Source organism: Rhincodon typus, chromosome 4, assembly GCF_021869965.1.
Source record: "Rhincodon typus isolate 14 chromosome 4, sRhiTyp1.1, whole genome shotgun sequence".
In the NCBI taxonomy this organism is placed as follows: Eukaryota; Metazoa; Chordata; class Chondrichthyes; order Orectolobiformes; family Rhincodontidae; genus Rhincodon; species Rhincodon typus.
Window position 1 is genome coordinate 5,294,418 of NC_063335.1, and position 24,303 is coordinate 5,318,720.

The 24,303-nt window shown below is 41.2% G+C and overlaps 1 protein-coding gene across 1 annotated transcript in view; it reads left to right on the top strand.

The window, feature by feature from the left end:
- LOC109916186 (cAMP-regulated phosphoprotein 21-like) overlaps positions 1-24,303 on the top strand; it is a 136,819-nt gene that overhangs the window by 93,733 nt on the left and 18,783 nt on the right. Inside the window, exons 14-15 of the mRNA XM_048595623.1 lie at positions 619-632; positions 3,384-3,510. Coding sequence (XP_048451580.1) covers positions 619-632; positions 3,384-3,510 — 141 coding nt within the window. The remainder of the gene's footprint in view (positions 1-618; positions 633-3,383; positions 3,511-24,303) is intronic.

Below are 24,303 nucleotides of genomic sequence, written 5' to 3' on the forward strand. Positions count from 1 at the left end.
CCTGTTTAATGGTTTCTGGAAGCTCCCCATCACTGCGGTTAAAGTGTCTGATCTATAGTTGCCGGGAGTTTTACACCTTTTTTTTGAACAAGAATGTAACACTTGCAATTTTCCAGTTCTCTGGCACCACCAGAGGCTAAGGAAGGCTGAAAAGTTATGGTCAGTATCTCTGCATGTTTGAATTTCGCTTCCCTGCGTACTGGATGTTTTATTACCCTTCAAACAGCCTACCCAACATCAACATTTTATAAATTTTAAACCTTTCTGGCATCTCAATTACTTCCTATTTTACCATGTCCTGTGCAATATTTTATTCTTTGGCAAAGACATTTGCAAAGTATTCATACAATACCTCAGTCATGTTCTGTTCGTCCGTATGTAGATTGATTTTTTTTGGTCTGAAAACAGTCTGATTCCATTTTCATTTATGAGACTATAGCAGACTCATGGGTTTGCTTTTTATGATAGCTAGCTGTCTCCTTTCATACACAACCAGTGCTTCTCTTATTTGCCTTTTAAACTCACCTTTGGACCTTCTATTTTATCTAGATTCTTGGTTATATATCAAGAGCATGTTTTTCCTTTTTCATCTTAATCCCTTTCTCTTTTGTTATCCAGCGAATTTTGATGTGGTTTGACCTAAGTTTCATGACTTTGGCCGACCCCTTTCCCCTTTAAAGACATGCCATTGTTCAGTTACTGGAAGACCATAAAAGGTAGAAGCAAAAATAGGCCATTCAGCCCATCAAATCCACTCTGCTGTTCAATGAGATTATGGCTGATCTAATAATCTTTAAATCTGCTTTTGTGCCTTTTCCCTATACCCCTTGATTCCCTTACTGATTAAAAATCTGTCTCTATCAGCCTTGAACATTCTTGATGACTGAGTCTCATCAGCCTTCTTCAGTAAAAAAATTCCGTACATTCATACTTCATTTGAAATTCCACTTCACCTCTGTGTTAGATGGGTGCCGCCATATTCTGAGAATTCACCCTCTGATCCTTGACTCTTCCACATTGGAAACAACCCCTGTGCATGTACACTTTTAAGCCCCTTAGGAATCCTACATGGGCTCAGAGAAAGAGAGAAAGTTATGAAGTCTAAATCAGGGTTGCTGTGCATTTTGACTGCAACATTGGGCTCCTGTTGATTTGAGTCACATCCATCTTCACCATTTTGAAGTTGGCTACCCTCTAATGAATTAATTTCACTCTGCATTTTTTCTTGTCCTTTTCCAAAGCCAACTTAAATCTTATGATACAAAACTTACTGTCCACAAAATCTACTTGGCACATCTCATTCCCAAGAATCAAGTGTAGCAGTGCTTTTTTTTTCTTATTGGATATTGCTGCAGAAAAAAAATTCCTGGACACACTGTAGGATCTCGCATCTCTCCCTGCCCTTTACGCTACTACGATCCTTATTTATATTCAGATAATTGAAGCCCCCTGTTATAGCTATTCTACCAGTTTTGCATATATGTGTAATTTCCTTGCAAATTTGTTCCTCTACACTTTTCCCACTCGTTCATGTCCAAAGACAATACTAAGCAATTTAATTGCATTTTGATTTGTTGGTTCTAGCCAAATAGATGTGTCCTGGGCCCTCTGGAACATCCTCTTTCTCCAGCAACACAATGTTTTCCTTAAACAAAATTGCCAATCTTCCCCTTTCCTTTCTCGCTTGTCTGTTCTGGAGACCTAATACACAGGAATATTTAACACCCAGTTTTCCCTTTTTGAAGCAGGTCTCTGTTTATCACCAGAATGTCATAATTCCATATGGTAATCTGCACTGCAACTTACCAAACATATTTACCACACCCTAAACAGATGTGTAGTGCATCTCGTTTTAGACATTATCACTTTCTCCTTTACTCTGTACCCACCTAATAACGTATAATGCCCAGCTGCATATCTCTCTGCTAGTACTATGTTCTATTCCCCGTCAAGTTAAACCTTCTCCAGCAGCACTAATAAATTGCCTAGCAAGTAAATAGTCTTTTTAAGTGCAGTTCATCTGGCACGTTCAGGTCCTATTCCCGTAAACTGGTCCCAGTGTGCTAGGAACGTAAAACCAACCTTTCTGCAACATTTTTCAAACCACATATTCACCTGCTTTATCCTCCTAGCCTGGTGCCAGGAAGAATCTGGAGATTACTGCTTTTGGGGTCTTGCTTGCTACTTTCCTACCACCTCCCTATATTCTAACTGCAGGATCACATCGCACTTTCTGCCTATGTCATTGGTATCACTGCGGACCATCCCCACTGGTGCTCATCCTCCCCTTCTGGATGCTTTGCAGCCATTCTGTTTAATCAGTACACTAGTTCCCAAATGATTAATAATCTGCATCACTACTGAAGGATATTATTAACTAAGCAGCTACTAATTCCTTTTGCTATATCTAGGGAAGGTCCACAAGGAGGTTATAAGCTTCCATTAATCATATTTAATTGAGTTGGACAGGCAGTGTCGGTGATTTTCTGCCTTTATAAAGGCTGATTGCATTCCACACTGCATTACTAATACTTTACTGGAAATAAAACCTCTCACAATACTCAAAGCTGAATATTATTATTTTCTGTATATTTATCCATGTACTCTGAGCTATAAATGTTAATGCAATGACTGATTGACATGTTTTTAAAAACATTGCCAACTGTGTGAACAATTGCTTTGTTTACTCTATAACAATTAGTTACAACTAGATCTGAGCAGAAACATTTGAAATTTCATGACCAAGCAGTCCTCCATTTTTGCCAAACCACAACCAGGAAACTGAAACATCTGTGCATCTGCCTCATTGCTGCAGTTAAAAAAAAAAATCATTTTCTATGATCTGCTTTCATTTGAGAGTATTTGTAAATTTTACATATTTCTTCATTTGATCTGTATAGAACTGACTGGAATAGACTGCTTTTCCAGATCATTAAATACAAAGAAAAACACAATCAAGACAGTGTTGTTTATCTACAAGCATCTAAATGTTATCTTATGTATGCTATGTAACTGTGCTGCTAACTGTGGCTCCCTGGAGCCTGAGCTAATTGTGTTGGGAATTAGGCTGAAGTAAAACACAGCAGTTGGTATCCTGATTTACGGTTCCACAGTGGTAATGAGATTGATGGCAACATACTGTATTTGAAAAGGGATTGCTTGAAGAAATCCAAAGGACCAAATAATTTACGAGTAGAATAACAAAGTTGGACAAATTTTTACACTATTAAATGTTCTGTTTTTCCATGAATGCTTCTGTTTTACTATGTTGTGAACCAATTTGTTACAATCATACTTAAATTTTTGAGTATTTTGCTAAGTAATTAGAAATGTATACACTAAAGGATTGAAGCTGGAGATTTTTTTCTGTGACTCTTTTTCAGTTGCCAGTGTATTACTATCCATCTGGCCAGTACCCTACCTCAACAGCCCAACAGTTCAGACCTGTTGCTTCTGTTCAATACAATGCACAGCGAAGTCAGCATATACCACAGACCACACAACAGACAGGTATGGCACTTCATCTGTGTTGTTTGATTTCCCCAACAGAAATTGCAAATCTACCCTTGAGTCTGTGTCTAAATTTTGATTTGGAGCCAGTGGAAACAGGGACAAATGGATTTGGCCTTCATAGCTACATGCTTGATGAAGGTGTTGCGGACATATTTAAATAAGTGGTCTCTACAGCTACACTTTGCATTGAATGATGTATCAAAATCAAGCAGTGTTTTCTTTGAGCTTCAACTCCAGTCCGCATTCCTGCCTTTTCATTTCAATTCTTTGTAATTCCGGTTAATGTGCCTGTATTACACATTTTGGTTGGTTATGCACCATTTTGTGTTGTCAGTTTCTATAAGTGGGACTTTGCTCTTACAATTGGAAATCTGTGACATTTTTAGGTGCAGTCCTAGCAGAATACATGAACTTGTAGATTAATGATGATTGCATTTACAGCAATAATACCACAAGTAATGTAGAATTCCCATGACATCTTCAGACTGTTTGAGCAAGTGAAAATCATAGATCAGGGATTTGACAAGATGTAATGAATAGCCAATATTTTTGAAAATGAACCAAGTTAACTTATAAAACACAGTGAATAAGGTAATTGAAATAGTGAATGTCAATAAAAGGTCCTTGTGTGCTTCTTAGTAGGAGAATACTGTTTTGCACTGTGTCTGGACATCATCAGATTTACATCCATACATATGAACATACGAGTTTATAGCGGGAATAGGCCATTTGGCACTTAAGACTTCTCCTTCATTTAATAAGATCATGAATGAGCTGACTGTAACCTACATTCCACATTCCCGTCCACTCCCAAATACCTTGTACTCCCTTGCTGACCAAGAATCTATCCACCCTTCCACGATTCAGCTCGAATTACAAAATCTGTATACAGACTCTGTACTTATCCATTTAAATGTAAACAAAAGAAATATCATCAGAAAACACTTCATTGATTTAGAAATACCTGTGGGTGACTTTCACAACTATCAGTATTATCAGGTCTATGACATCAGGTTGGACGATGATGTTCCGCAGTAATTAAACTTCCATAAAGAATTTCTGATTCAAGAATGAGGTGTCTGTGTCCAGTTTAGGGTGTCATCAATTCAATTCCAGAAAAACACGGCCTGGCATTTAGAATTGATAGCTTAAAATGTTTGCTTAAGTAAATTTCTAAGGAACAAAACTTAATTATGCTCTTGGATAAAAATATTGCAATCAGGAGCTTTGAACACCAGAGATGAAAGTTGCATATTAGAATTAGATTCAAGACATGGGACAAATCCTACTATTACGATCCTGCCATTTTCTTGCAACTGCCAGAAGCCAGAATTTTCCAGGGGAAAAGGATGTACAATCTCAAAAATGGGGCAGTCCAATTCTAGAATGAAAGATCTACACTACTTCAGGTAAACAAAGAGACTTTTCCGCAATATAAAACAAAGAGGTACAGATTCTGGAGGGTGCTAACTTTGTTTTTTCTCTCTAAGAATTGCTGACTTTCACCAGCAGTTTCTGTTTTTTTGTTTAAAGAGGTTTTTCTACACAATCGCAAGCTCTTCTAAAATGAGGATGTAACTGGATTGCAGTCAAGAACAGATACAACTTTTTGAATAAATAAACAGATTTAAAAACTGCTATCTTGATGGATTTTTAAATTGAATACATTGTATCAATGGGAAGTGATTCAACATTTACTCATTGCTATCATTTGAAGATACCTTTTTCTGCGATGTGAAATGTACTTTACCTCATTAACATCAGATTAACAATTTCTAACCCATCTGAAGACCTCCTCAGGTTTATAATTTTTTACTTGACAGCTCTATTGAACTGACAAGCACATTGTCTTAAGGTTAGTTACATCTGCTAATCACCCCAATTCCATAAATCACCTTAATGAACGCAGTTACAACTCCTACTGCAAAATTTACTAATAATTGTAATGGAGGCAAAACTGCTTTATTTACCTTTTAAACTCTTATTGCTGTTAATCAATAGCTCACGCCACCTCCCCAAGCAGCTGGTGTAAAATTTACAAACTGTTAAGGTCTAGCTGAATCCATGAACATTAAGAAATATACCTGCACCGGCTCCCATTGCGCCTCAATACTGCCAGTTACCTCATTAATTAAGATAGGTGAGTGCTATGTCTGATTCTTCTGCATCCTTGTGAAAATGGCCAAGGATGAAAATGGAGACACGAATCCTGGCTGTCATACTTGGTGGTCAATTTTTTTTCTCGTCCCACCTTTATTTGGTCCTCTAGTATCAGACCCCAATCAGCTGGAGAGAGCACAGATACCAATACTTCCTTATTAGAGATTTATTCACAGAATGCAGCATCAAACATCTCTACCACCTGCCTGCCAAGACCCTGTATTCTAGCAGCCCCTTCTGAATATTTTCAAGATACTTAATCAATATCCTCCACTTGTTTTTCTTTAAGTTTAACAACACAATTAACATAATATTAACATACAGTACAATAAAAATACAATTTGTGGTCTAAGAATATCTTTCACACATCCTCAAAGATATTAATAGTTCAAATGTTGCTATTTGTGGCAGCATAAGTATTCAATATCCCGATTTATACTTCATTGTCCAAGGGTGTGATATTATTTAGTTTGATACCCAAGTTTTTTTTGTAAATATGTTATGTATACACTACCTCTGCAATGTGTATGATAGAAGATGGGAGCTGTTAACCATTGATCTTGAAGAGGCAGCTTCTTTGGAAACCGTACAAGTTTTTGGAGAGGGGGCCGTTACACTGTAAGAGAGCGAGTAGCAAGTCTCACAGTGAACCGGTCTCTTTTCTAGAAGCTACACACTCGTCAACAGAAAAATGCTTTTTTAAAAAAAATTTAAAATAGTGGATTAAGTATTTGTAATTGTCTTACTTCTGCATTTTTCAACTATTTATTTTGTAAGCCTTTGCTAAATTGCATCTCCATGTGCCCAATCTTAATGCTGCTCTTTTTAAACACCTTGACATGTGCCATTTCTCAAATCCTGCTCAGGAAGAAATTGATAACGTAAATGTTATGTAAACTAACTACAATTTTAACACATTGTTAATTGAATGCATTTAATGTTGGTTTTATTTGGATAGGCTTGGTTAGTGCATTATGAAAAAGCTTCAAGAATGGACCAGTTCTTTGGCTTTGCTTTTGAAGAGGCCTGGAGAGTTTTATCCTAACTTGTGTCTTTTAGATCCCACTCAAGCAATTTCCTCAAAGCCAGCCACTTGACTTCCTCTCAACCTATCACCAACCATCTAATTGAAAATCTTCAGAGATAGTAAGAGCTGCCGATGCTGGAGTCAGAGATAGCACAGTGTGGAGCTGGAGGAACACAGCAGGCCAGGCAGCACCAGAGGAGCAGGACAATTGGTGGTTCGGGTCCATACCCTCCCATCCTGAAATGTCGACTTCCTGCTCCTCTGATGTTGCCTGACCTGCTGTGTTCCTCCAGCTCCACACTGTGATGTCTATTGGAAATGAAAATTTGACTAGTGTTTTTATTATTGAGTTTTCACACTGATTTTGGGCTAACTTTGAGTGCATATATATTGTAACCTAATGATTTCAATGAATGTCATAGAGTCCTACAGCACGGAGGCAGGCCCTTCGGCCTAAACAGGTCGAAAATGTCCATCCACGCCAACCCCATTTCCCTGCACTTGGCCCATATCCTTCTAAACCTTTCCTATCCATGTATTTGTCCAAACGTCTTTTAAATGTTGTTAAAGTACCCACCTCAACCACTCCTGCTGGCAGCTTTTCCCATATGTGTACCACCCTCTGTATAAAAAAGTTGTCCCTCTGGTTCCCATGTATTCTTTCCCCTCTTACCTTAAACTGATGTCCTCTAGTCCTTGATTCCCCAATCCTAGGAAAAAGATTGAGTGCCTATCCATGCCTCTCATGATCTTATACACTTCTATAACATCCCCCCTCAGTCTCCTACACTCCAAAGGGAAAAGTCCTAGCTTGTCCAATCTCTTCCTATAACTCAGTCCCTTGAGTCCTGGCAACATTCTTGTAAATTTCTTCTGCACTCTTTCCATTTTAATAACATCCTCCCTATAGCAAGGTGACCCAAACTGAACACAATACTCCAAGAGTGGCCTCACCAATGTCCTGTACAACTGCAACATAACTTCTCAACTTCTATACTCAGTGCCCTGACTGATGAAGGCCAGTGTGTCAAAAGCCTTCTTCACTGCCCTGTCTACCTGTGACTCCACTTTCAGAGAACCCAACACCTGAGCTCCAAGGTTCCTCTGTTCCACTACACTCCTTAAGGCCCTACCATTCACCATGTAACTTCTAGATTTGACTTTCCAAAATGCAACACCTCACACTTATCTATGTTAAACTCAATTTGTTATTTCTTGGCCCACTTCCCCAGCTGATCAATATCCTGCTGCAATTTCTGGTAACCTTTCTCACTGTCCACGATACCACCTATTTTAGTGTCATCCGCAAACTTACTAATCATACCTTGTACATTCTCATCCAAATCATTGATATAGTTAACTAACAGCAATGGGCCTAGCACCGACACCTGAGGCACACCACTAGTCACAGGCCTCCAGTCCGACAAGCATTCTTCCACTACTACTCTCTGCTTCCTACCATCAAGCCAATTGTGTGTCCAATTTTCCAACTCTTCCTGGATTCCATGCAATCTAACCTTGCAGAGCCTACCATGTGGAACCTTATCAAGGCCTTATTCAAATCCATATAAACTAGTGTACTGCCCTGTCCCCATCAACCTTCCTGGTCACTTCATCAAAGAACTCTAACAAATTTGTGAGGCATGCTCTCCCACATACAAAGCCATGCTGATGACTCTTAATCAAACTCGTCTTTCTAAATGTATCTATGTCTCCTCCCTCAGAATCTTCTCAAGTAACTTACCTACCACAGATGTTAAGCTTACTGGTCCATAATTCCCAGGTTTTTCTTTGCAGCCCTTCTTAGGTAATGGCACAACATTTGCCCCTCCAGTCTTCTGGGACCTCACCCATGGCTAACCATGATGCAAGTATATCAGCCAGGGCCACCGCAATTTCTTCTCTAGCCTCTTGCAAGGTTCTTGGATATATCGGATCAGGATCAGGAGATTTATCCACCTTCCTACATTCTAATACTTCCAACACCTCCTCTACTGTGATATGGACGGTCCCCAAAATATCGCCACTAACTTCCCCAAGTTCCCAAGTTTTCATGTCTTTCTCCACAGTAAACACAGAGGAGAAATATTATTTGAGGACCTCGCCCATCTCCTACGGTTCCACACATACATGTCCACTTTGGTCCTTGAGAGGTCCTATTCTCTCTCTAGTCATTCATTTTCCTTTAATATACTTAAAGAATCTCTTTGGATTCACCCTAATCTCCTCAGCCATGGCTATCTCATGCCCCCTTTTGCCCTCTTGATTTCCTTATTCAGTAAACTCCTGTATCCCCTATATACCTCCAGGGATTCCCTTGATCCCAGCTGTTTGTACCTGAGCTATGCCTCCTTTTTTCTGGTCAAAGCCTCAATATCTCTTGTCATCCAGGGTTCCCTACTCCTGCCAACCTTGCCCTTCACCCTCACAGGAACATATTGAAATCTAGCTGTCGCACTATTAAAGGCTTCCCACTTGCCAGAGGTCCCTTTGCCTGCAAACAAACTGTTTCAATCAACCCCTGCAAGCTCCTGTCTAATTCCATCAAAATTCACCTTGCCCCAATTTAGAACATGAGCCTGTGGACCAGTTTTGTCCTTCTCCATAACTATTTTAAAATTACTAGAACTGGTCACTGGTCCCAAAGTGCTCCCCCGCTGTCACTCAATCACCAGTCCTGCCCTATTTCCCAAGAGTAGGTCAAGTTCTGACCCTTCCCAAGTAGGACGCTCTATATACTGCTTGAGGAAAGTTTCCTGAACACATTTAACAAATTCCACCCCATCTAAGTCCCTAACACTGTGGAGGTCCCAGTCTATGTTAGGAAAATTAAAATCCCCCACTATGACAACCCTATTTCTCCTGCAAGTCTCCGCAATCTCCCTGCATATTTGTTCCACCAATTCCCATTGACTATTTGGGGGCCTATTGTACAACCAATAATGTCACCTTCCCCTTCGTTTTTCTTAGCTCCACCCATAAAGCCTCACTGGATGATCCCTCATTTGTTTCATTTCTGACTACTGCTGTGATACTCCCCTTAATAAAAAAAACTTCCCCTCCTCTCTTTCCTCCACCTCTGTCCCACTTAAAGCACCTGTACCCTTGAACATTAAGCTGCCAGTCCTGTCCCTCCCTTAGCCATGTTTCTGTAATGGCTATAATATCCCAGTGCCATGTACCTCTCCATGCCCTGAGTTCATTGGCCCTACCTGTCAGCCCTCTTGCATTGAAGTAGATACAATTTAATCTAACAGGCATTCTTCACTCCCTGGCCTGTTCCACTCTGACCTGTCTCATCAACTTGCTATTTCTGATTACTGTATCTCCTTCCAGCCTTGCACTTGCCTCCCTGCTGTTGAGGATCCCACCTCCCTGCCTATCAAATTTAAACCCTACCTTGCAGCACGAGCAAATCTGCCCACCAGGATATTGCTCCCCCTCCAGTTCAGGTGCAACCTGTCCCTCTTGAACAGGCCACTTCTGCCCCAGAAAAGATCCCAATGATCCAGGAATCTGAATCCCTGCCCCCTGCACCAATTCTTTAGCCACGCATTCATCTGCCATATTGTCCTGTTCTTACCCTCACTAGCATGTGGCACTGGAAGTAATCTGGAGATTAATACCATCAAGGTCCTGGTTTTTAACTTTTTTCCTAGCTCTCTATAATCACTCCGCAGGACCTCATCCCTATTTCTACCTGTGTCATTTGTGCCAACATGCACAATGACTTCTGGCTGCTCACCCGCCCCCTTTAGAACATTCTGCAGCCGCTCCGAGATATCCTGGACCCTGGCACCCAGGAAGCAACGTGTCATCCTGGATTCCCGTCTGCAGCCACAGAATCTCCTGTGCTTTCCCCCTAACTATCGAGTGTCCTATCACGAAGGACCTATTTACCCTTCCCCTTTCCCGCTGCACCCCAGAGCCAGTCGCAGTGTCACTGACCTGGCTACTGCTGCTTTCCCCCAAACAGTAAACTCTACCCCACCATCACCCAAACAGTGTTCAAAACGATATAGAGATAGTTCCTGGCCCTTACTGAGGACGAACGGTCAGTCCTCAGTAAAGGGCTCACCTTTGTCCCCCTCCACCCACAGATCAACGAATACCGCTCACGCTTGGACAAAGAGCAGTTTTTCCGCCGCCTCCGCCTCCACGCTTACTTCTTTAACCGTGAACCTAACCCTCCCTCTACTGACCCCTTCTCCTGCTTCCAACACACCCCCTCCTCCTGGACACCACCCCAAGGCCTCCTACCCTCCCTCGACCTCTTTATCTCCAACTGCCGTCGAGACATCAATCGCCTCAACCTCTCCACCCCTCTCACCCACTCCAACCTCTCCCCTGCAGAACGTGCAGCCCTCCGCTCCAATCCCAACCTCACCATAAAACCCGCGGACAAGGGAGGCGCAGTTGTAGTATGGCGCACTGAACTATACATCGCCGAGGCCGGATGCCAACTCTCCGACACCTCCTCCTACCGCCCCCTTGATCATGACCCCACCCCTGAGCACCAAAGCATCATCTCGCAAACCATCCACAACCTCATCACCTCAGGTGACCTCCCACCCACGGCCTCCAACCTCATTGTTCCCCAACCTCGCACTACCCGCTTCTATCTCCTTCCCAAAATCCACAAACCTGAATGCCCTGGTCGACCCATTGTCTCCGCCTGCTCCTGCCCCACCGAACTGATCTCCAACTATCTAGACTCCATTTTCTCCCCCTTGGTCCAGGAACTCCCTACCTATGTCCGTGACACCACCCACGCCCTCCACCTCCTCCAGAACTTCCAATTCCCCGGTCCCCAACACCTCATCTTTACCATGGACGTCCAGTCCCTCTACACCTGCATTCCCCATGCAGATGGCCTTAAGGCCCTCCGCTTCTTCCTGTCCCGCAGGCCCGACCAGTCCCCCTCCACTGATACCCTCATCCGCTTAGCCGAACTCGTCCTCACACTCAACAACTTCTCTTTCAATTCCTCCCACTTCCTACAGACAAAGGGGGTGGCCATGGGTACCCGCATGGGCCCAAGCTATGCCTGCCTTTTTGTAGGTTACGTGGAACAATCCCTCTTCCGTACCTACACCGGCCCTAAACCCCACCTCTTCCTCTGTTACATTGATGACTGTATCGGCGCCGCCTCGTGCTCCCACGAGGAGCTCAAACAGTTCATACACTTCACTAACACCTTCCAGCCCAACCTTAAGTTTACCTGGACCATCTCTAACACCTCTCTCCCCTTCCTGGACCTCTCTGTCTCCATATCGGGCAATCACCTAGAAACCGATATTCATTTCAAGCCCACCGACTCCCACAGCTACCTAGAATACTCCTCCTCCCACCCACCTTCCTGCAAAAATGCTATCCCCTATTCCCAATTCCTTCGCCTCCGCCGCATCTGCTCCCAGGATGAGGCATTCCACTCCCGTACATCTCAGTTGTCCTCGTTTTTCAAGGACCGTAACTTCCCCTCCTCGGTGGTCGAGAACGCCCTCAACCGTGTCTCCCACATCTCCCGCACCTCATCCCTCACACCCCGTCCACGCAATAAGAACCAAAAAAGAATCCCCCTCGTCCTCACGTACCACCCCACCAACCTCCGGATCCAATGCATCATCCTCCGACACTTCCGCCATCTACAATCCGACCCCACCACCAAAGACATCTTTCCCTCCCCACCCTTATCTGCTTTCCGGAGGGACAACTCTCTCCGTGACTCCCTTGTCCGCTCCACACTCCCCTCCAGCTCCACCACACCCGGCACTTTTCCCTGCAACCGCAGGAAGTGCTACACCTGCCCCCATACCTCCTCCCTCACCCCCATCCCAGGCCACAAGAAGACTTTCCACATCAAGCAGATGTTCACCTGCACATCTGCCAATGTGGTATACTGCATCCGCTGTACCCGGTGTGGCATCCTCTACATCGGGGAAACCAAGCGGAGACTCGGGGACCGCTTTGCAGAACACCTACGCTCGGTTCGCAACAAACAACTGCACCTCCCAGTCGCGAACCATTTCAACTCCCCCTCCCATTCCTCAGACGACATGTCCATCCTGGGCCTCCTGCAGTGCCACAACGATGCCACCCGAAGGTTGCAGGAACAGCAACTCATATTCCGCTTGGGAACCCTGCAGCCCAATGGTATCAATGTGGATTTCACAAGTTTCAAAATCTCCCCTCCCCCTACCGCATCCCAAAACCAGTCCATCTCGTCCCTGCCTCCCTAACCTGTTCTTCCTCCCACCTATCCCCTCCTCCCACCTCAAGCCGCACCTCCATCTCCTACCGACCAACCTCATCCCGCCCCCTTGACCTGTCCGTCCTCCCTGGACTGACCTATCCTCTTCCTAACTCCCTACCTACACTCACCTTTACTGGCTCCATCCCCGCCTCTTCGACCTGTTTGTTTCCTCTCCACCTATCCTCTCCTCTATCCCTCTTCTATCCGCCTCCCACTCTCTCCCTATTTATTTCAAAACCCCTTTCCCCTCCCCCTTTTCTGATGAAGGGTCTAGGCCCGAAACGTAAAAAGCCTCTCTGCTCCTATGATGCTGCTTGGCCTGCTGTGTTCATCCAGCCCTGCACCTTGTTGTTTCAAAACGATATACTTGTTTTTGAAGGGAATGGCCACAGGGGCTTCCTGCTCTCTCTGCCTACTCCCTTTGTCTTTCCTGGTGGTCACCCAGCTACTATCTGCCTGCACCTTAGGTGCGAACACCTCACTAACACTCTTATCTATGATGTGCTCAGCAGCTCGGATGACCCTGAGTCCATTTAGCCCCAGCTCCAGCTCCCTAACACGGTCTCCCAGGAGCTGCAGCTGGGAGCACTTCCCACACGAGTCGTCATCATCCCTGAGCTCCCACATACTGCAGGAGCAGCACACCATTGCCCTAACTACCATCTCAAATGCTGTAAGACTGAAGAGGAATGTTAAAAGGGTGAGCTTACCTGTACTTTTTTACTGAGCCACTGTTCACCAAAGCCTCTTGAACCAACACCTTACTTCTCACTCTGCTATCAACAATGTGCTTTTTTTTCTAAAATCTTGTTTGCTTCAAACATCCATTAATGCAAACTCTTGAGCGGACTACTTCTACACAAGCAGTGTGAAAATCTTACGAAAATATGTCTTTTTTTCTTTAAATGTGCCCAATAAAGCAGCAAAGTAGAGTTCTAATTGTATTTATGTATCAACCAAGGCTGGGTCCATTTAAACAATGGGAAAAGGTAGGGGAATCAAAGCTTCTTGGATGGTAAAAGTGGATAGAAACCAAGATTAAATATAAGCTATTGTGTATGATGCACTACAGATGAACACCACAAGTGAGATCCAAGTCGAATACAATAATTAAGATGGAAATTGAAGACAAAATTAAGACTGGCAAAAAGGGAAAATGAGAATAGAATAGCTGCTAACATAAAAGGGAATCTAAAATCATCCTCAAGCACATAACTCATAAGAAGGCAGTAAGAAACGGAATGGGACCTATTAGGGTCACAGTAGTTGTACGACGACATTAGGCAGAGGGCGAGGCTGAAACAAAATAATGAGTGCTTATTAAATGAGATGAAACTGACAAACAACAGTCGGAGCAAAAACGGTAGTGATAATGGATAGGATGAAAATTGATAGGCAGGATAGGAAAGACTAAATATGCTTAGTGTGGATTAGTCACTTACTCCCTTCAGGATAATAAGAGAGGAGGAAGGAGAATATATGTGTCATGGGAGCTTTAGAGCATTACAAAGGGATTGTTTTCTTTGTGACACTCTGGTCTACCTGTCTATCATCCCGTGAGACTCCATAGCACCCCCATGGTACCTTCCCAGCTATCAGAGATGGAGTAACACTTGCCTTTTTATCTCATCCATCTTCATTGTCCGAGGCCCTAAACACTTTTTCCAGGTGACCCAGTGAAGTAATGCTTTACTTATATTCTGTTCAAGCTAAATTACAGTATTCACTGCTCACAATGTAGTTTCCTCCTCAGACCAAACACAGATTGGATGACCACTTTGAGAAACGCACCTGCTCAGTCTGCAAGCATCAGCCTAACTTTGTGGTAGCTTGCCATTTTAACACACTATCTTGCTCTCATGCTCACAATTCTGTCCTGAGTCTGTTACAGTTTTCCACAGAGGCCCAATACAAGCTGGGGGAACAACACTTCGCATTCCACTTGGGCACATTGCAGCCTTCCGGACACAACATTAAGTTCAATAACATTAGACCTTCAACCCTGCTCTCCATTTTGCAATCCAATTTTGTGCTCTAATGTGATTGGCTGGTAATTCCAGAGGGTGGGATTTCTCGCCATTGTGGGGCAAAAGTACCATATTGTGCTAAAGTTCCTCACTCATCGTGTGTTATGGCTGCAAAGAACACTTGTTCTGAGTCTCACAGTTGACTGTCTATTTCCTTTCCAGAGTTGCAAATCGTTCACACCCCCCACCCTTCCAATATCTCCCTGAAAATTTCTACCTGTTGCTTGTCAATCAAGGGCCAGTATCAAGGAAAGTACTGGAATTTGTTAACAAGGTGAAATTGTCAACGTAGCAGTGGGTTTAATAGGACATAAATCAAGTAGGGATTTATAGAGGTTTATAAAATCATGAGGGGCATAGATATGGTGAATAGCAAAGGTCTTCTCCCAAAGGTGGGGGATTTCAAAACTAAGGGGCATATTGTTAAGGTGAGAGGAGAAAGATTTAAAAAGGACACGAGGGGCAATATTTTTACACAGGGTATGTGGAATGAACTGCAATGGAAGTGGTGGATGCAGGTACAAATTTTTAAAGATATTTGGTTAAGAACATGAATAGGAAGGGTTTGGAGGGATATAAGCCAAGTGCAGGCACTAGTTTAGTTTGGGAATATGGTCGGTGTGGACTACTTAGACAGAACGGTCTGTTTCCATGCTGTATGACTCTATGACAAAGAACTTCTTTACAAAATTTGTTCACAGCTTTTGAACATTGCTGGCAAGGCCAATGTTTGTTGCCCGTCCCTAATTGCCCTAGAGAAGCTGATGCTGAGTTGCTTCATTAAACCATAACAGTCCATGTGATGAAGGTGTAGCCACAGTGCTGTATGGAGGGGAGTTCAGCATTTTGACCCAGTGCCAGTGAAGGAATGGTGATATAGTTCCAAGTCAGGATGAGTGCCCCTTGCAAGGGAGCTTGAAGGTGGTGCTGTTCCCATGGTGTTTCTTTATTCACAGGCTGAGGATGACACCAGCTTGGCCAGCATTTATTGCCCATACTAGAGAGCAGTTAAGAGTCAACCACATTGCAATTTCCTTCTCTAAAGGGCATTAGATGGGCTTTTCCAATAGTTGACAATGGATTCATGTTCATCATCAGGCTATTAATTCCAGACTTTTTTTTTAAACAGTGAATTCAAATTCCACCATTTGCCATGGCAGGATTTAAGAACATAAGAACTAGAAGCAGGAGGAGGCCATCTGGCCCCTCGAGCCTGCCCCACCATTTAATAAGATCATGGCTGATCTTTTTGAGACTCAGCTCCACTTTCCCGCCCACTCACCATAACCCTTAATTCCTTTACTGTTCAAAAATTTATCTAGCCTTGTCTTAAAAACATTCAGCAAGGTAGCTTCAACCGCTTCACTGGGCAGGGAATTCCACAGATTCACAACCTTTTGGCTGAAGAAGTTCCTCCTGACCTCAGTCCTACATCTACTTCCCTTTATTTTGAGGCGATGCCCTCTAGTCCTAGTTTCACCTGCTCATGGAAACAACCTCCCTGCCTCCACCTTATCTATTCCCTTCATAATCTTATATGTTTCTATAAGATCTCCCCTCATTCTTCTGAATTTCAATGAGTATAATCCCAGTCTACTCAGTCTCTCCTCATAATCCAACCCTCTCAACTCTGGAATCAACCGAGTGAATCTCCTCTGCATCCCCTCCAATGCTAGTATATCTCTTCTCAAGTAAGGAGACCAAAACTGCACACAGTGCTCCAGGTGTGGCCTCACCAGGACTCTATACAGCTGCAGCATAGTCTCCCTGTTTTTAAACTCCATCCCTCTAGCAATGACAGACAAAATTCCATTAGCCTTTTTAATTACCTGCTGCACCTGCAATCCTACTTATAGCCATTGCATAGATATGGTTACAAAGTGATCAAAGCTGCAAACTAAATATTCATGGATCTGTGAATTTTCAGAAGTACAGGCAAGAAGGAAAGGGTGGTGGAGTAGCTTTTTTGAAATGGAATAAGTATGACAGAACAAAAATGATCTTGGATCAAAGGATATTGGTGAAAGTAAGAAATGAAATTGGCAGGAATAGCCACAAGGAAGAATTCATGGAGTGTATCAGGGACATTGTTCTAGGACAATGTGTTGCAAAACCAGGCATGAGGTTATTCTGGATCTGGTAATATGTAATGAGGCAGATTTAATAAATGATTTCAGAGTAAAAGATCCCCCAAGAAACAGTAACCATAACATGACAGAATTTAGCATTCAGTTTAACAGTGAGAATATTAGGTCTGAAACAACTGTGCTAAACTTAATAGGGGTTAATTACAACTGATTTAGAATGGAATTTGCTGTTTAACGGAAAAGACGGTTGTCGAACAATGGCATCTGTTTATGAAAAAGGTGAATGGCTCACCTCAAGTACTTATCACAGTGAGGAAGAAGGATACGAGGCAAGGGAAAAATTGACCATGGTTAACCTAGGAAGTTAAGGATAGCATCATATTGAAAGAAAACAACATTTTGAGTGACAAAGATTTGTGGTAAGACAGAGGATTGGGAACATTTTAAAAACCAACATTAGATGACGAGAAAAAGAGTCTGAAGGTAAACTAGTATGAAAAGTACAAATGGACAGTAAGAATTCTTTAAATATATAAAAAGAAAAAGGCCGGAGTGAACATAGGCCCCTTAGAGAATGAGGCTGGGGAAATAATAATAGGGAACCAGGGGGCATAAGTAAATAATTTGCATCAGTTTTCATGGTTTGGAAGACACTAATAGTATCCAAAACATATTAATAATCAAGCAGCAAAATGGGAGTGTGGAAAATAAATACAATAACTAGCACTTGCAGCATTAGTATCCTTAATACGTCTTCTGTAAAGCCAGCACATCTCCCGGAGCAGATGGCATGCATCCTAGGATATTAAAAGAAGTAACTACAGAGATATTGGATGCACTGGTAGCAATTCCGTAAGATCATAAATTCTGGAAAAGTCCCAGAATATTGAAATCTTCCAATGTTGAAAGGGAGAGAGACAAAAAGAGGTAAGTATAGGTCAGTTAGCGTAATGTTCTGAGGAAGGGTCACCAGACCCGAAACTTTAACTCTGTTTATTTCCATCACAGATGCTGCCAGACCTGCTGAGCTTTTCCAGCAATTTTGTTTTTGTTCCTGATTTACAGCATCCGCAGTTCTTTCGGTTTTTATTCAGTTAGCTTAATATCTGTCATCTATCATGTTAGTCAATTATAAAAGATGTAATAGCAGAGCATTTAGAAAATACATAATATAATCAAGCAAAGTCAACACAGCCTCATGAAAGGCTATTCATAACTGACAAATGATTTACAGTTCTTTGAGGAGATAAGAAACAGGATAGATAAGGGTGAACCAATAGATTTAATATATGTGGTTTTCAAAAGGCACTCAATAAAGTACTGCACATAAAGCTGCTTAATAAGAGTCCATGTTGTTGGGAATAGTATATTAGCATTAATAGAGGGTAGACTAACCATAGAAAAAAAGGTTTTTTGGGATAAAGGAGGCATTTTAAGGATGGCAACATGTAACTAGTAGAATGCCACAGGGATCAATGCTGGGGACACAATTACTTCCAATGTATATTAATGAATTGGATGAGGAAATTTAATATAATATTGCCAAGTTAGCAGATGATACAAAAATAAGCGAGAAGACAAGTTGTGCGCATTACACAATGAGTCTACAGATGTATATAGACAGGTTACGTGACTCAACAAAAACTTGGCAGATGAAATATAATTTGGGAAAATGTGAGACTTATGCCTTTTGGCAGAAAGAATAGGAGAGCTGAATATTATTAAAATGGAGAAATACTACATAAAGCTAGAGTACTGGGAGATTTTTTATGGCCTTGGGCATGAATCACAAAAAGACAGTATACAAGTTAAAAAGTAATATGAAAGGGAAATGAAATGGCCTTTATTTCAAATTGAATGGGAAAATAAAAGTAGGCAAGTCTTGTTAAAATTGTACAACTCAATAGTTATAATACACCTAGATTGCTGTGCACAATTTTGGTCTCCTTATCTAAAGAAATATAGACTGCCATTGGAGGCACTCCAGTGAATATTCAATAGGTTGACCCCTGATATGGAGGGAGTTCTTTGTAGAAAGAGGTTGAATAGGCTGGGCCTGTAGTCATTGGAGTTTAGAACAGTGAGAGGCAACGTTATTGAAAATACCACATTCTTAAGATTCTTGGTGGTAGATACTAAGAGATTGTTTCCTCTTGTGGGAGAGTCTAGGACTAGGGGGCATAATCCCAGAGTAAGGCTTTTCTCATTTTGGACAGAGCTGAGGCAGAATTTCATCTTTCAGAGGGTAGTGAATCTGTGGAATTCTTTACTGCAGAAAGCTGTAGATTTTATGGCATTAATGTATATTCCAGGCTGAGATAGACAGGAAGTCAAGAGTTAGTAGGAACTGCAGATGCTGGAGAATCTGAGATAACAAGGTGTAGAGCTGGATGAATACAGCAGGACAAGCAGCATCAGAGGAGCAGGAAAGCTGACGTGATTTCTGAGGAAGGGTCTAGGCCCAAAATGTCAGCCTTCCTGCTCCTCTGATGCTGCTTGCCCTGCTGTGTTCATCCAGCTCTCCACCTTGTTATCTCAGGAAATCAAGAGTTATGGGAATAAAGCAGGAAATTGGCATTGAGTATTAACAGATCAACGATGATGTCATTGAATGGTGGAACAGACTTGATGGGCTGACTGGCCTACTTCTATTCCTGCATCATATAGTTTTATAGTCTGTATATATTAACATACAATAGGTTTGAGATTGTATGGTGTTTCTAATTCTATTGACTAGTTATTTAAAATTTAACTTTTAGTCTAAAAGCAGTGGTCATGCATACACTGAAAATCTGGGCCTTTCTACAAGGTTTTGATTGGTGCCAGTGTCCTTGTGAGGTCATGGATCCCCATGTCAGCTCACGTAGAATTCTTAAATTGTGGAGCAGATGGACTGAGTTGACACTCAATCCATCATTCAAGCAAAGGAGTAAACCACTGGGTTGCTATGACTGAAAATCTCAGTAATAAGCTCTTCAGAGGCTTAAAAATCTATATTTAGTCTTGGCAGTGATTAAACCAATGGAGCTGGAGGTGGAGGAATCAGCAAACTGCAGTGGAAATATGCAGCACGTTGCACAAAGTGCTTCAATTTCAATAATATTCGAGTTCTGTTTTGAACATTGGCAAGCAACACCAAGAAATAGGAATTACTGAATGATAGTCTGATTGACACTCATTATCTTCAGTTAGGCAATGCAAGTCCCTAAATTGGCATTTGATGAATGAAGCAGAGATCATTTATTTCATCAGTGCTCAGTATCATCTTGCTCTGTCTATTAATTCCTGCATATGTTATTGTCACTTATAGCTGTATTTGAAACATTAGGTTGATGCATTTCAATTGTGGTTTAAAGCACTTGTGCAAAACTGTGGTCATGAGGTGATACAATCCTGGTTTGTGTAACTGTTTTCATTAAAAGCAATATAGACAGTATGTTCTCAACTAAGCAACAACTACTTTATTTGGTAGTCTTGTCTTGTTCAATTTGGGTGCAAAATGACATTCTGAGATTTAACATTTTGCCAACTTTTGTAATGTTCGTTAAATAAGTAGATCTTTTTGTTACTGTCACAGGGAAAGGGGTGAGTTACAGGTATGTAAGCGTTGAAATTGAACAGTGAAAAAAATGTGATTGGAATATTTTCAGGAATTTTTTGTAACATTCTGTGTTGATGGAATAACATATTCTGGAAATCCATAAAATTGCTAAGCACTCTGTTTAATAGGAAGACAAAACCAGACTCACCAAAATATCTCTCAACTGTTTTCATTAACTCCCCCTTCTTACAACTATGCTACACATTCAGCATTGGAGAATTCTTCTGTGCTTGAACTGGCCTGAAGGTTTGTACTTATTTTTCCAATTAGCTGCATCAGAGATCATTGTTATGCTTCTATGACAATAGAGGCTGAGATATTGATATTGACATCTTTTGATCACCAAATTAAGTTGAGAGAAAAATGTTACTAAAGATTGAAAAGGCTTATCCTAGTGTGCTGATTCAGCATCACCATCTAATCAAAATCTATTTTCTTTTCTGAATGAGAGTTACAGAGTGGAAAATTAGAATAAAAGATAACAGCAACTATTCCTGAAACATTGCTATGTGGTTGATGTCAAGCTTTCATGTTAATTAAGAAGCATTTGGCATTTCAAACCTATGTAAGAGAAAAACTCAGCCACAAACCTCTATCTACACAGGCTCACCACCATTTACCTCACATTCAATTACAAGAGTGCAAATCATCTACTCACAGGACCAGACATACATATTTGATTAAATGTAGAAGATCAATGTTGTGGTTCTATGATTCTAAGACATTTGCTTTCAGTATTCAAAGTAGTTCATAAGAATCCCAAGCTGAATTTTGTCAGAGAACAAATGCGAACAGTTGACTGTCGGCGTAAAATGTTGATGATTGACATTATTATTCTCCAGATTAGTATTGAAGGAATATTAAAAATAATCTTTCTCAATTCCAAAGTCCTATTCCTGTTTCAATTCCTGTTTAAAGTACTTCAAATAATGACTGTCATCAAACAATCTCAACAAGTCTGTATTTCACAACAGGCTTATTTGGTTCTGATTTTTGTACAACTACTGCCATTGTGCACAACTATGCTCTATGAATTAAACATTAAAAATGGAATGTTTCATACATTATGCAAATGATCTAATCTGATCTATGTTCACACATTTATAATAACACAAATTAATGATTTTTCTTTGTTTAAACACAAATTTCTTCTCTAATTCTCTCCCTCCTCAACACTTAGCAAACACCAGCTGCAATATTCTCATAGGATTACAGTGCTATCAGACAAATCCTTTGAATGTAATTGAGAGTTACAATTAGCTATGCAGTGCACTAAAAATAAGAAAGAAAAGCAACAGGACAAAAAGTTAATGATAAGTTCGGCGTTTCAATATAACTTACTTCAGGATGTAATTGGCAAGGCCTCTTACACAGGAAATTCACCTTGTGCATTTGGAATTGCTATTTGGCCTCATTTAAAAATATATATGAAATGGTAACTCGAACTGGTCAGGGTAAATTTCCTCTGTAGGAGACCTTGCCAATTCATTTTCATGTGACGATTATCTTCATTGAGGTCTTTGAGGAAGTAACAATTGTTGCTCGTAGTTCAGTTATGATATGTATGTGGAATTTTGAAAGGTATTTTATACAGTACAATATAACAGAATTGAGGAAAATTGAAGCTCATGAGTTTAAATGTCAGTGGCAGTGTGCATACAAATTTGATAGGATTGACACACAGAAAATCATGAGTAATAGTGAATAGGTTTTGTTCTGATCTGACAATTGCTGTGTTCCCCAGTGTCAGTATCAGGAAGACTACACATTTTCTAATGTTACTGATGTGGGCCTAGGTATAGGGGCCATAATACCAAAATTATCGGGTGACACAAAACTTTGAATTGTTGTAAATGGTAAGGAAGATTGCAACATACTTCACGAGGACATCAGCTATGTGACGTGGGTAGACATTTTGCAGATGAAATTTAGCAAAGGAACGTGAAGTGATTCATTTTTAATGGAAAAATAATGAGAGACAGCACTTGGAAAATTGTGCAAATTTGAAAGGGGTTCAGGAGCAAAAAAAACTTTGGCTGTGCATTCAACAGTCTTTGGACTGGTTAAGAAGGCCATTAAAAGTCACATAAGGACACAGTGCAAAAACAAGGTCAATGCAAAATCTTTATAACTCATTTGTTAATCCCCAGCAGGAGTATTATATGCAATTCCAAAAGGGGAGGCAATGGCCTAGTGGTATTATCACTGGACTGTTAATCCAGAAACCCAGATGACGTTCTGGGGACCCAGGTTTGAATCTCGCCACAGCAGATGGTGGAATTTGAATTCAATAAATATCTGCAAATAACAGTATAATGATGGCCATAAATCCATTGTCGATAGTCGGAAAAACCCATCTGGTTCACTGATGTCCTTTAGGGAAGGAAACTGCCATCCTTACCTGGTCTGGCCTACATGTGACTCCAGATCCACAGCTATGTGGTTAACTCTAACTGGCATCTGGGCAATTAGGGATGGGCAATAAATGCTGCCTAACCAGCGACGCCCTCATCCCGTGAATGAATAAAAATAAAATTTCTGAGTGTCAAGTTTTGGAAAGTACAACAAGGCCTTGGAGAGGATGTAAAGGAGATTTACAAGAAAGATATCAGGGATGAGAGATTTCAGTTATCTGATCAACACAGAGAAGCTCAGATTGCATTCCTTAGAGCTGAAAAAGTTAAGGAGCAATTTAACAGTGACAGTAATAATTGACAAAATGCCAAGAGGTAAGGATGAAAATATTTTTTCTCAGTAAACCTGTATGACCTAGAATGCACAGCCTGAGCTGGTGCTGGAAATAATTTGTCACAATTTGTGGAAGGGAACCAGTTAAATGTTTACAGGTGTCCAGGTTTGTGGGGATGTGGGACTCGATTTATTGGCAGCTTTTTCAGAGAGTGGACTTACACAATGGGCGAAGTAGTCTGTTTTGGTACTGTAGATACAATAAAATGCCAATGTACATTACTGAAGTACATTTACAGTATTTATTGCAATTTTATGAATAATTTTCTGTGATACTGATTTTTAGCTTTTGACTGGTTTAATTTTGTTATTTTGTTTGAACTGAGAAAGTGATAACTCAGTCATTCCAAGATGACAGGGCTCTGATTTATGTTGCAATATCATATACAGAGTTTTTCTTTTAGCTCGTAATCTGAAGATAGTGCTTAGCAAATTCAAGATGCTCCACCACAGGAGTGCCAAGGAAATTGGAAGTCAAATTGATTCTGGTTGCTCTCCTGTGCTTCCTAGCATTGAGATTCAAAATTCTGACCATCTGGCTAGAAGGAAGGTGGTCTACTGCCACCTGAAGTACCAATTCCCTGGTATAAATATTCTGGCAACTGATTAAATACTTTCGTTAACACTTGTGCATAAATCTCAAATAAAGCTATGTGATTTATGACTAATCCTAGTCGTAAACAATTTGAACCCCTTTTTACTAATGTTGAACTTGCTTGAACACTTTGGAGAAAATCTAACTGATCCAACAAATGATTGGCAGGCTACTACCAGGTGAGAAAATGATCAGATTGTGATTAAATTTTTTTTTGGCTGTCAAAGTTATCTGTCAACAATTGAAACGAGACTCAACAGGGGTCCTTGATTTACGAACATCCGACTTACGA